This window comes from Idiotropiscis lumnitzeri, chromosome 8, assembly GCF_059441095.1.
Source record: "Idiotropiscis lumnitzeri isolate Australia: NSW breed Sydney's pygmy pipehorse chromosome 8, RoL_Ilum_1.0, whole genome shotgun sequence".
Lineage (NCBI taxonomy): Eukaryota > Metazoa > Chordata > Actinopteri > Syngnathiformes > Syngnathidae > Idiotropiscis > Idiotropiscis lumnitzeri.
The window spans coordinates 16919639-16933577 of record NC_142398.1 but is presented as its reverse complement, the minus strand read 5'-3'; the positions used below and the strand labels follow the sequence as shown (position 1 = coordinate 16933577).

At 43.0% G+C, this 13939-nt stretch overlaps 1 protein-coding gene across 4 annotated transcripts in view; it reads left to right on the top strand.

Annotated features, from left to right (window-relative positions):
* Positions 1-13939, top strand: part of LOC148332433 (nucleosome-remodeling factor subunit BPTF-like) — a 30984-nt gene that overhangs the window by 7586 nt on the left and 9459 nt on the right. For 2 of the 4 annotated variants that reach the window (XM_088302522.1, XM_088302524.1), the window contains exons 7-28: positions 43-212; positions 794-970; positions 1054-1235; positions 1362-1493; positions 2365-2494; positions 2834-2969; positions 3902-4204; positions 4380-6297; positions 6627-6751; positions 7067-7219; positions 7348-7498; positions 7601-7640; positions 7824-8049; positions 8385-8522; positions 10507-10634; positions 10847-10940; positions 11052-11230; positions 11433-11655; positions 11729-12009; positions 12243-12356; positions 13049-13210; positions 13573-13655. In XM_088302522.1, the coding sequence (XP_088158648.1) occupies positions 43-212; positions 794-970; positions 1054-1235; positions 1362-1493; positions 2365-2494; positions 2834-2969; positions 3902-4204; positions 4380-6297; positions 6627-6751; positions 7067-7219; positions 7348-7498; positions 7601-7640; positions 7824-8049; positions 8385-8522; positions 10507-10634; positions 10847-10940; positions 11052-11230; positions 11433-11655; positions 11729-12009; positions 12243-12356; positions 13049-13210; positions 13573-13655 (5245 nt within the window). The remainder of the gene's footprint in view (positions 1-42; positions 213-793; positions 971-1053; positions 1236-1361; positions 1494-2364; positions 2495-2833; positions 2970-3901; positions 4205-4379; positions 6298-6626; positions 6752-7066; positions 7220-7347; positions 7499-7600; positions 7641-7823; positions 8050-8384; positions 8523-10506; positions 10635-10846; positions 10941-11051; positions 11231-11432; positions 11656-11728; positions 12010-12242; positions 12357-13048; positions 13211-13572; positions 13656-13939) is intronic. The other 2 variants (XM_088302526.1, XM_088302523.1) reach the window with 2 other exon arrangements.

Below are 13939 nucleotides of genomic sequence, written 5' to 3'. Positions count from 1 at the left end.
ATTGCATGCTATATGTGTCTGACTAAAACTGACGTTGCACAGGAGATGGAAAAGATTCCACCAACGGTGAGTTTCTTGGTGGAAAGAAGTCCTCTGCAACTCGTATGGTGACCCGCTTGAGGAACCCAGAGAGCAAGTTGAGCCAGCTGAAAAGCCAGCAGGTGGCTGCTGCCCTTCATGAAGCCAACAGGGGCTTCAAGGAAGGAAAAGAGGTGAGACATGCATGACACTCAATAGAATATTTTTCAAATTGATTATTCTATTTTGTGTTGCAAAATATTTTTTCCAGATTATTATTTGCTATTGAGGAATCACTGTTCAAATTTTTTTCTGGGTTTGGTCATGTGACGTTGGCAAGCTGGACCCTAGGCACTGTGATGCAATTTCCAATTGAAAGAAGGTGGCAAAATGGCCACCCCTGAGATGGATTTTCATGCTAAATTCATGTTGCACAAATGCAATTGTGTTTAGACTAGAGGGGCTGCATAAAACAGTGTTGTAAAAAAAAAAAAAAAACTTTGGACATGACTAAGCCTAAAAAGGTAGCGTTTTTTAATCAAATTGCAATCCGTGTATCTAGATACACGAGTCTCTATTTGGCCTTTTGCTCAAGATTCCCAACCCTTATATCTGCACAAACGATTTAAAGACGACAATAGAGAAATGTAGGGTAAAGACGGTAATATAAAGCGAGAATGAAACAACTGTACATGATTTCAAGCATGCTGCGTCAATGTCATTCATTATATCAAACTTTTACCAACCTCAAAATATGTCTTGCCCCTCTCTCTAGATTCTACTAGTGAACGCACAAGGTGATGTCACCCGTGTCAGTACACGCAGCAAGGATGTGGTGATGAAAGGCACACTTTGCCAATTCTTCAAGCTCGGCCAGGAGGGCAAATATCGTGTCTATCATAACCAGTACAGCACAAACACACTGGCCCTCAACAAGCACCAGCACAGAGAGGCAAGTAGCACTTTGTACTCGCAGAACACAACTTAGACATTGGTGTAGCTTCTCTTATTATTTCATTCCACGTCAATCACTAGGATCACGACAAAAGGCGGCACCTCTCCCACAAGTTCTGCATGACTCCAGCAGGGGAATTTAAATGGAATGGGTCCATCCACGGCTCCAAGCTCATCACCGTCTCTACGATAAGGCTCACCATCATCCAACTGGAGAACAATGTTCCATCTCCATTCATGCACCATAACTGGGCCTCACACAGGTATGGATCCAAGCGTAGCATCAGCATGTAGCAACTTACTCCATACTTATTTGGAGCTGCTGCTGTTTGCGTGGAAACCAAAAACAACACAAATGTAAAGGAAGGTGTTTGGAAACTGTTTTGTAGGACCAACTGGATCAAAGCAGTACAAATGTGCAGTAAGGCCAGAGAGTTTGCCCTGGCTCTGGCCATCATGGAATGTGCCATCAAGCCGGTGGCAACCATGCCAGTCTGGAAGGACTCACTTGGCCACACCAGGTACACAAAGCAGACTAATCACCATTTTTTTTTTTACATGCGCATGTCTTGCACAAAAATAGATTGACATATGCTCAGAGAAAAAAAAATATGTATCATGTATATATGCGCACTGGTATAATTTCATAAAAACTGCAACACATTTAGAGTTTCAGTTAAAATAAAAAAAAAAAACACCAAAGCTGTCCTGCAGTTAAAAACGTTGATATTTTGAACCAAGCATTCAGTGCATGAACAAAGGAAGTGTGTAGTCAGTCCGACCATTTCAGCATGCAGTGGCGATCCTGACCAGATCAAATCAAAAGGCTCACCCTCGCCGCAAGAAATAATATTTAGACTGCAGGTGCACTACTAGTACCACCCACTTATGCCTCTCAGTGACCACTGGTTCAACAAAACGCTCCTTTTAAAGAAGCCAAAATTTCAGAGTTGATACCTGAAAATGAGAGTCTGAGCAATCAGCATCAAAGAGCGATGGGTAAAACCAGTATGCCAAGCGACATGACTAAAAATATGCCCATTACTCAAAATGTTTTGAAGAATGCTGTTTGTTACACAGCAATAGAAAGAAAATCCACCTTTTAAATAGTTAATTGCCCGCCAATCTATTTAAGAAAAATGAATACCTCCCTCAAAGAGCCTCCTTTTCACATAAGAAAAAAAGTCATAGTATTCATCTGAGTTTAATAGCTTTTAGTGACTGTCATTACATTGTTGCGACGTACCCACCGAAGTGTCCTGTGTAGAGTTTTACGCTCAGTAAATTGTCACAGGGTTTGAAACTGAGTTCACATCAACCAATATACTTTTTATCAGCGTGTTTATATTGCGTTAAATGGCTTACTTACATGTACAAATGAACATTTTTAAGGTTAAACCGCATGACTTCCATGGAGCGTGAGGAGAAGGAGAAAATAAAGAAAAGGGAGAGGAAGCTGGAGGAAGAGGAGACAATGCAACAGGCCACTTGGGTCAAATACACTTTTCCAATTAAACACCAGGTAGGTCACGTTTACTGGAACCTGCACGGATTTTATACCATTTTGTTATTGTTAGGTCCGCTGGACTTGACTCTCATGCGCAATATAATTATTTTGGTTCAACTGAAACCTCTTAAATGTGGTGTATGTACTGTACATTCTTGTTGCTATCTGACCATCACTGTTAGTTGAGCTTGCGCTTGCACCCTTCGCAATTGGTGGTCAGCAACCAAACATCCTTCTTCCCGCTCTCCTGCTGTCTTTTTCCATTCATTCCACGCGTTTTTTTAACTTCGCTGTTGACCCTTCCTTGACACTGTCTGCTGCTCCTCATTCCTCCTCTTTCTGTCCTCCTCGTAGGTGTGGAAACAGAAAGGAGAGGAGTATCGTGTTACTGGCTACGGTGGCTGGAGTTGGATCAGTAAGACCTATGTCCAGAGATTTCTCCCAAGACTTCCTGGCAACACCAATGCCAACTACCGCAAAGAGCTTGAAGGTTTGGAGAAAAAAAAGATTGACGAGGGCGTGTTTCAATTATTTTACCTTGGTTTTAGGGCCAAGGTTTATTTGGCTTTGTTATATTCCATGTACCAATTTCACACTGCACAGTACCTACTCGGCTCACGACTTCTATACTCCCAATTGGTGCGTTTTCACTGGCAAAAGAGGTAGTGCAAGGTAGAGTTTCTTGTAAGTGAGGCAGATTCATCATCCATGTAACGCTATAACATTTGCATGCAGTATAAAAACATACTATATCAAATATACTACAATAAAATACCATATTAATAGAAAAACACTTGGAGTGCAGAACAAGAATGTGTTGATTTCATTGTATTTATTAATTATTTTAACAGCTTGGTTGGGCCAGTATCTCTTAGGTTCTTGATGGCCCCACAGTGCCATACTAGTCACCATTTATGCCGGATCCTGCTGTGACTGTGCATTAACACTTAACACCGCAGTATTTATTTCTTCTGCAATTTTGCCTTCTTAATGTGATCTAAAGCCACATGCTGGGACGTAAATACATTTATGTTGTTGGTTGTGTCTTTCACATTGTTGTGTGGAAGTGGCTTGTATATATATTTCATTTTTCCACTGTCAGCGGAAAACCCAAAAACAATTAAGCTTGTTTTGTGTAGTGGCAAAATGCCGTTGGATACTGCAAAGCAGCCTGGTTAACCAAAATCCGTGCTGATAGAACCAACTCATGAAATCACTACTTGGTTGATTCTTCCTTGCAATTTCTCTTCACAGCTCACTTTCAACTTTGAACTTTTTGTTTTTTATAATGGCTTCTATATGAATATACACATACATATTACATTAAAATGTGGACTGCAATCAGTGATAACCATTTAGGTTGACATTAGTTTTATTTTGTTTTGAATGTACTTTAATGTACCGCCTGTTTCTTTTCCAAAGATGCTAAACTTGGCCTAAAGTGCACCCTTTTGGACTTGAGTCGACGACCCAGTGTCCATGCACCTGAAGCTCAAGTAGTCTCTGGCTTGAGCAGCAATAAAGCAGATAAAGAAACATCTTCTCCCTCCGAACCTGCCCAAGACAATCAGGTGCTGGATGAAGTAATGGAGTCTAGTGAAAAGATTGAAGAGGATAAGACGCAAGCCGTGTGTGAAATGGAAACATCTGTGGAACTGCCTGTTGAGACTTCACAAGCCAAGATGGAATTGGATTCCGCAAAGTTAAAATCAGATGATGAGCAAAGTACGAACGTAACAATTCAAGTGTTTGTAATTTTTTTCTGGTCATCTATGTTCATTTAGAAAACTATTATTTCAATGTCTTGGCTTTTATTTTTTTTAGACTTCACAAAGTGTAGAACCACTTAGCACTGAGTGTTGGAAGTGTTCTAAGATTTCCCCCTTCTTTTTTCCTGCAGCGTCCAGTATTAAGGAGGAGTCTGTGAAGGAGGAGCTTCCAGATGACCCCATTCGTCCTTTTAACTACGATGTAGTCGATGTCAGTAAGGGCTTCCTCACCCGCATTGCATACAAAAAGAAGGTCAAGTGCTCCAAACTTGACAGCCTTCTGGAGCGGCGAGTGAAGCAGCACGCAATGGAAGAGAAGACGAAGCAACATGTGTCTGCATCCAAACCCAAGACCACTCCGCCTCTTTCACCCCCCTCCTCAACACCACCACCACTGGGCACTCCTGTACGACCGCGATCGCCACTTAAGCCCCAGACTCTGGCTCAGTCACAACTCAAAGAGGGCAAACCTGTGAAAGAGGAGCATAATAAGTCTTGCACAATCCAAACCCATGGCTCTGTAGATGTTGGAGGAGTTCAAGTTGACGGTCAGGCTGTAGTCTCGAAAACTACAGAAGACGTAGATGGTCGCCTTTCTTCTGTTCCCAATTCAACACCCAAAAACAGTTGCTGTTCAGATACAGAAAGAGATTCATCTTCACCACCAAACCAGTCCACCACGTCTGAAGAATTGAACGTTGAATCCACAGAAAGGACTTTGGGGCCAAAAGATTGCTCTTCAGAGCAACAAACAGACCTTGCATGTTTAGACGCGACCAATGATGGGCTTGAAAATATAGCGCCTGCGAACGAGGACTCGAGTAGAACGAAAGACTCAGTCAGGACACCTACAAAAGGTGTTGAGCAAATAAACAGTGAGAATACCTCTCTTCCAAATCCATCCCAGCAAAGTCAAGAGACATTAAGCTCAGTGGAGCTAGCCGCAGAGACTAACGGCATGGGGCCTGACGAAAACCAGGAAAATATGAAAGATGCTGAAAGCTCCAGTTCTCCCATTTCAGTTTCTCCTCTCCCTCATATCAATGGTAAGGATGGTTTAAGGGGTGATGTCAGGTTGAGTAACTCTGTGGTAAGTCCAAATAATGGCGTGCTGACTAACAAAACCAAGGTGAACAGCATTGGTCAAGTAGAAGATGACGCTATTTCACAGAAGATAAGCACAGAACAAAAGCCTTTGGTAAATGGAGACTTGGCTCTCATGAACAAAAGTATACGTGCTGTCGAAAAGAAGCCGACCCCTGCGGAAACATTTGAGACCAACATCACAACACCGGATCAAGATTACAAACCTCCTCTGAAGATATCCAAGTTGGAAAATAACAGAGAGCCGTGTGAAGCTCATGCTCCGAGTTGTCTGCAACATAACAGCTCGTTAGGCACTAAATTCACCCCCGTTGTCAAGATCATCAGAATGGCGCCTTCACCTATACCGTCCGCAGAAGAGTCCAGTTTAAGTGACGAGTTTGCTGAGAACAGTGAGCGAGAGACAGCAACACAATTGAAGACGCTCTTGACTGACGTAACAACCTCCTCCACAACCACCACGACGGTGGCTTCCAGAGTGACGACACTGCCGATTGTAACGACAGAAAGCGCAGTGTCCACCCTCACTTCCATGACCAAAACAACCGTGACCAAAATCTCGTCCTCTTGTCCGTCAGAAGACAGCCAGAGTGACACATTGGCACAACAAACGGACGCAACCCTTTCGCTCAGTAAATCAACAACTGACACCAGCGGTACAACTTCTGTAGACATTTTCCAGGAAGACTCCACCAAGGGCCGAATACGCCTCCGCAAATTCTGCCGCACCAAGAAGGTGCGCTCGGATACTGCGCTTCCTTCTTATCGCAAGTTTGTCACCAAGAGCAACCGCAAGAGCATTTTTGTGTTGCCGCATGACAACTTGAAGGTGCTGGCAAGGCGGGGAGGATTCCGTGAGGTGGCCGTCTTTAACTATAACGCCAAGCCGGCCCAGGATATTTGGCCGTATCCTTCCCCCAGACCCACATTTGGCATCACCTGGAGGTAAGTTATGTCGCGCTTTGGAACATTTAATTTTATTCTTTGAGAGCACAAAATAAATTGTAAATAATTGAAGCTGAGCCATGATTGGTCGTGATCTGATCCCTGAGCAACTGTGATGTCATTTTCAGCCCTCTGTGCTAGCTAAAAACAGGTGGATTTTGTTGCTTAACTCACATTCCACAAATGCAAAATTAATCAGAATACCATGTTTAGACTTGTGAAGGCACATCGAACATATTATTGCAAAGAATATATTTGGGTCGCCCCTTGAAGTGTAATAAGTGCATAGGTCTGTTACCAATGATTAATACTTGCCTATGTGTATGCAGGTATCGCTTGCAAACAGTGAACACTTTGGCCGGTGTGAGTCTGATGCTTCGGCTGCTCTGGGCCTGTTTGAGATGGGACGACATGGCCGTGAAGCCATCAGCGGCCGTCGGTACTACACGAACAGGTAACGCTATCCCTCACCCCCAACTGACAGTTAGGTTTCTTTCTGGGAGCGCCCAAATGTTAGGTGATGTGTTCTTAATGATACTGCCGTATGATATTTTGAGATTTTCATTCAGATTTTTACCATTGCCAGAAAGCCAGAAATGAGGTTTGTTTGTGTATAAATGTACAGTTTTGCATCTTGCATTCTTACGTTGAGACAAAAACACACAGAATGAAATACAAACATCCATCTCCTGTGGCTGACACAGGTGTTATGTTGGAGAACATTTCCTCGATTTTTCGGGCTCTCCTCCTCATCGTCATACCAACCCAGCCCTATCCCCACTCATTACCACAGAGACGTCAGACACAGAAATCACCACCACGGAGATCATCAAACGGCGTGACGTGGGACCTTATGGCATACGGTCGGAGTACTGCATCCGCAAAATTATCTGCCCCCTGGGAGCACCTGAGACCCCTAAAGGTAAATACCGCATGCACATATATTCCAGGCAATCTTTATTGACTAGTTTGAGATGTAAAAAAAATATATATTTCCATAATTAATCATCCGTTAAACCCAAACAACTTTTGATGTGTCCACAATTACAGAAACACACACGCCGCAGCGGAAAGGGCTGCGCTCCAGCGCCTTGCGTCCCAAGAAACCCGAACCTCCCAAGCAGACGGGTCCCGTGGTGATCGAGACTTGGGTTGCGGAGGAGGAGCTAGACCTCTGGGAGATCAGAGCTTTCTCTGAGAGGTTAGAATAACATTGCATTGTGTCACTTGTGTAATAAATGCTGTGAAACTCAACAACTCTCTAGAAAATCACAAATGGTCTTTGGTCCTTTCTTTTACCTAGGGTTGAGAAAGAGAAGGCTCAGGCAGCTGAACAAGCCAAGGTGAGAGGGATAATAATATCGTTATTGTGTTCCACTGAGCGAACCCAGGAGATCGATTGGATTCATCCAGTCATCTAAGATGACCGTATTCTAGGCAGATAATTGTTTTTCATTTTACGTTGGTTTTAATCAACTCATCGTCCTGTTCTCTTCTTCTCGTCATACTCAATTTTCTGCATGCAGAAACGTCAGGAGCAGAAACCGGGCTCAGTCACGGTCACTCCAACAGGAACTCCGACGACACCCGCCGTGACCCCTAAGGTCATGGTGGCTTCACTGTCCGGCCAGGGAAGTCAGAGCGCCAAGGTGGTGCTGTCCTCAAAGATGGGCACGCCTGTCAAATATCAGCAGACCAAGAACTTCCAGCAGTCGTTTGCCACATGGATCAAGCAGAGTCAAAACTCACCAGGTACTGCATTGAAAGAATTAAAAACGTTTTAACTTGGTAGAAAGTGACACAATAGTTTGGTTGTTAGACTGATAAAGAAATTAACGTTATGACGATGAGTCTATATAATATCCAGGTTATTCAGATTATAGACAAAGGGCTTCTAAATGCTTATTAAATCTAAGAGGAATTATCAATATATTGCTGACTGAATAAATCTTTTTAATGCTTTACTTCATTATTGTGGATGTTAAAAATGTGACATTTGAAGTTTTTTACATATAGTGTTACTATTGGAGTCATGAGTGTAGTCGTTACAATATTATGTTAGCTGATTTTTATGTCTGCTTACACAGAGACCACTGTGACCACGACTGGTGGGCACACATTTCACATTACAGGAACCACGGTGGGTGGGAAGGTAGTCACCACCAAGCTGCCTCTTCCAGCCAACAGCAAGCTCATCACAGTCAACATGGCAACGTCGCAAGGAGGTACACCAGCTTTTATTACCTCACACCTAAGAAGCAGACGGAGGGGTGAAATGTGTGTTTTGTTTTTTTAATGTGTAAGTCGTGGCAAAATTCAAAGATTTGTAATGTTGCTATTCATTCACTGTGTTGTGCACACCAACGCCATTGTGGAGTTCCCTTAAGAGTCAGACCGCCCATTGAGTCACCAGTTTGCTTTGGCATTGGTAGTCATCATGTCTGGTTGGCCCTGGCAGTACGGTAATATCATGCGAGTTAGCTATTTTAGTTTGATTATTTAGGAATGGTACACTTGTTTAGTCTGGATCTTTTAAACAAAACTCGAATTGATCTCTTCTTACGTCTGTTGTATTGTGGCATGGGCATTTACTGATGGATGGATGTTTGCTCATTTAAAAGGAGCACCTAATTGGGTTTATTGCAATATCTGAGTCAAATATTTCCACAAGCTGAAAGCTTTACTAGTAGAGGTTCAAAGTAGATGCATTTTAACGACTGTATTGGAAACCTGTGTTGATAAAACATTGCAATCTTCATACAAGAAAATGAAAGTGACTTTTCTTACCTTTTTGAAGTAACCCTCAAGGAGAAATCTCAATTTCAGGTGGAGTGTGACCATTTAATGGACATGTCTATTTATCCAGCATGACTGCGGGGTGCACTGTTTGTTTTGGAAGGGCTTAAGGAAGTTAGGCAGGAAAACAAGTTTACCCTGAGGTCTACTTCCCAGACAGGTAGCTCTCTATTGCGGGATTTCACTTTTCTTGTTTTCCCCCCTTCATCTTTTGGAGTAAAAGTCCACTTCTCCGCTCCTCGGAGTCCCGACTCATCAAGCTCCTTAAACAGCCAGTCCATAGAAATTTGTGTTTGATGTCTGTCACCAGAGGAGAGACTCCCCGTGTCTTACAACCAGGTTTAAGGTCCCTGTTTGAAGAGGGAAACGCTTGATGTAAAGGTTTACCTGCCTGGTTGTGGTTCAGAAAAAAAAACACTCCGCAGGATCTGAGGGAAAGAAAGAAGTGTTACTCGTCTGATTTCTTTCTGAGCCATCAGTTTCGCACGGCAAATATGAAACGATGCCTTTGTCGGACGAAGGTGAAAAAGTTGTGAATAATTTATGAGGGGGCTCAGATATGTTGGGGGGAACCCAAGTAAGCTTTCAGCAAGTCTTTGAAGATTTTGTTGACCTACTCCACTAATATTTACCATTGCTGTGATCAAAAGTTGGCCATCTTGCAAAGAGAGAAGCCCACAAATAATGTATTGAGCCATGTCAATGCACAAACTCCGCACAAGTTCTACCTTGTAGCATGCAGCCACTGCTTTACAGTATTGTATTGTATGGGGGCATATTCAGACTGTGAATATTTCCTAGTCATTGGAAGTGTGCTGAATAGCAGAAAATGGGGCAGCCTTTTCCCAAGCGGTGCAGCAAAAGGTTGAATGATTCCTGGTTTGATGTCCTTTACAAGTATAGGTTGGTGGGGGATCTGCTGTATAAGTCAATTAGGATTTATCTTTTAGTTCCTTTTCATCTTTAGTATAGCCGGTATGAGGACATTGGAGTGTTTATTGAAAATTAATCTTAATTGTTTATGGGTGTCCCCCTCATAAACGCTATTGCCAATATGTTGTTCCTATGGGACACGGGAAAAAATACAATTGATCCTCAAAGGCTGTTTCAAGGTTTGATTCAAGTTTGTTGAAAGTTCTTTACTTTTAACCCAGAAGCCTTCTTGAGTTCTGAGTTTGCAGATTACCATAACCTGGATGATTGATAATTCATTAATCAAATTCAATCGATGCTCGAGTTAATTGTTATAGCTAAATGTCAGTGCCTCACAACATTCTTGCTTCAACATTATTAATTCTTTACATTTAAGAAGTGCTTATGCGTTTTTTGCAATAGATGTAATGTTGTGGTGTTGCTCTTTTGATTTCCACAGCCTCTGACCTTTTGTGTCATTTTTTATGCCCCCCAAATCAGGTGCTGTGCAGCAGAAGGTGTTGGGTATCATCCCTTCCGGAACAACGGGTGGCGCGCAGACCTTTATCAAATTGCCTCGCACTACCCCTGTGAATATCAGGCCCAATATTCCAGGCACCCAACAGCCGGTACACCACGCTTCACTTTCAAAATTCATATTTTGTAGCCTGTGTGTAATGTTTATTAGAAGGTTCAACCACAGTGTATGGTCACATTATTGGTATTTTATTGTTGATTTGTTTATTCCGTGATCCCCTTACCCTCGCCGTTTCAACAAACCTGTCTGTTCTCAAATCATTGTTTTGTTAGTTACCGAATATTTTTTTTTCCTGGTTGTCAGAGCCGGCCTGGGATGGCAACGATTCGAACACCAATCCAGCAGAGAGGACCTATGGGAAAAACGATACTCAGAACACCGCTTGTGGTCCAACAAGGTAATTTGATGTTTGAAGCGTCTTTTCATTTAGAAAATATCTGTATATATTGTATATTATCATTGTATTTGCAGTGCAGTAATTAAAAAGGTGCCACCTGTTGCTTTGTAGGTCAGGCTGGCCAGCAAGTGGTAAGTCAGATCTTACAAGGCCAGACAGTGTCCACCTCAGTTACTGGAGCCAGCCCGGTTGCCACGGTTACTGGCCAGAGCCCAGCCACCTCTGTGACAGCTGGAACGACATCCGGCCAAGTTAAACTCACGATCGCGCAGATCGCTCAGCTAACACAGGTTAGTGAGCATTCCTCCTAACATAGTGAAGTGATAACTTCATTGATATGAATACTATTACGAACTTGAGTAATGAACATGAGTACTTATGACACTTCTGGACAGAGGCAACTAAAAGTGAAAGGCAATATGAGAATTAACGTCTGAATTATCAAGACGGGTATGAGATTCAATTGTTATTAAATTGTAACGCTCCCTACAGAAGCAGCAGGCTGGCTCAGGGGTTGGTGGCTCCCACCAGGCTGTGACAGTGATGATTCAAGGTCAAGGTCAGACCACCGGCCAGCTTCAGGTCATACCTCATGGAGTCACGGTCATTCCGGGTCCCGGCCAGCAGCTCATGCAGGCGACACTGCCCAACGGCCAGATGCAACGCTTCTTATTCACACCCCCATCTGCAGTGGCCACGCCCACACCAAGCACAGGTATGACTGGAAACACATTTGGATGGTCAGTTTGGGTTCTCACACTTTGTGATCAACTTGAAAATCTCCACAGGCACCACACCCTCTTGCCAACCCAACTCTGACTCCACAAAAACACCGGCTCAGCCCGCTCAGCAGGCAGCCGCCCCAGTGCAACCGGCGGCAGCAACTCTGGCTACTACCAGCACCCCGTCTGCATCCACCCCTCAAGGCCAGTTACCCCCTCAGACGCAGGCCCACATGCCCATTCAATCTCCCACCTCGCTACAGGTAACGACGCAGGGAGGAACTCCACAGGTGCAATTGCAGCAAACCCCCCAAATCATCATGTCTGGACTGCAGCAGCAGGTTCAGGTACGATTACAAACAGATTTCGATTGTTATTGCAAAGTTCCACCATTCTCAAACGAGAACCTCAAGATTTTACAGTATGTTTATGGTCAACATAAGACATGGATATACTTGATTAAACCAAATTCTGTCATTTTATGTTGGGTCTGACCCATGCTTTCTGTTACCAATTTTTCGTATTCTCTTCTTCAGCTTTTTTTTATTACATTTGTGTTTCTTCTTTATGGGTGCTTTAGGTTTTGGCCCAGCTGCAGGCTCAGCAGAGTGGCACATCTTTACCACAGCACTTTAAACTGCAGCTTCCTGTTCAGATACAGCAGGCCGGCCTCACCTCAGCTCAGGGAGGACAGGTAGTGCAATCAACCTGCTAAGTCAAGCATTTTTGTGTTGAATGTGAGGAAAATAACTCGAGACTACAAGCTGAGCCAAGCTACAGCTACTACTTCTACTACTACTAATAATAATATTAATAAAAAGATAATAGAGTTGATGTAATGTGTTCCATACAGCACACTTACTATAATTAGTAATAACATTTTTCATTATTTAGTTCACCTTTTATACCACTATAGTGTGTTACGATGTCAGGTTTTGGACAGGTGTGATATTGGTTTGGCCGCCGTGTGCATGCCTGATATTGCTCATCGCGATTCAAGGAATGTTCAGGGAGTCTGTCAGATGCATGGAAGATTAGAGGGAACATTGGTTGTGTCAAATGTATGACATCCTTTGCAAAAGGTTGAACGGTTAATTAAACTTATTCTCCACTTGATGCAGTAACTACACTCTAATAATTCTTCCGCCCACTTGGCTTTTGAATTGCATGAGAAAATCCAAATAGACACGTGGTGTTCTGGGGTCATCAGCAACTTTGTCATTGATTACTTTACTTCTTTGCTGTCATAGTGATAATTATAACTTTTGTTGTATTGAATTGAGCCTGCCCATATTTATCAACCGTTATGCCATTGGTTGATTGATTGCTACTGACTTAAGCCTTTAAATTGGAGTAGTTTCATATCTCACAATGTTTTCCCTGCAGATCGGGAACGTTGTGACCATCCAGGCTGCGTCCGTACAGGAGCAGCTTCAGCGAATCCAGCAGCTCAGAGAGCAGCAACAGCAAAAGAAAAAACAAGCTGCAGAAGCCAAGAAAGAACAAGCCCTCAACTCTGTCAGCCAGAAGGACATCATTCAAAAACAGGTGTGGGCTCAGGAAGGTATCACAGCCAGAGAGTCAGGAAAGACTTAAATAAGTGCTTGGGTGTTATGCACGCTTTTCACAGAAGTAGAAGAGCCACGTTAGTGTGGAAGGAAGCCATGAATGGAAATTTAGTAATGCAATCAATACGCATTTCGAGATAGTTATACATGACTACAAGTAGGAGAGCAGGTCTTGCTCAATTTAACAATTTTAAAAACCTTGCAAAAACTGACTAAAACTGATTTGATACTCCAGTAAATTGAGTTACAAGATGAGTTCCTGAACAAATTTAACTCGTAAATCAAGGTGCCATAGGATAGCCTTGTCCTTCCCAATTGATTCAAGAGGTTGTCTTTTTTTAGGTCGTGATGAAGCAGAACGCTTTCATCGAATATCTGAAGCAGAAGAAGACTCTGACACCTGAGGAGCGAGAAGAGAATCAGAGGTTAGCTGTGTGTGTGTTTCTGAGCATGTACGTACGCGTTAGTGTGTGCACGCGAATGTGTGTCACTCTCTCTCGTGATCAGCTCAACGTGTTGCGAGGTTCTGCACAGCATGGGAACTTTAGGGTGTGGAACCATGAACAGCTGTGTGGCCGCCATATAACCTAGCAAGTGACGATTAATGAGTTTCAATAGCGGCCCTCACAATGGCCTCTCTAGATCTTTTCAATATTTTATGTGGATGACATCACTGTTTATAGTCTTCTATGACTATAAATTAAGGATG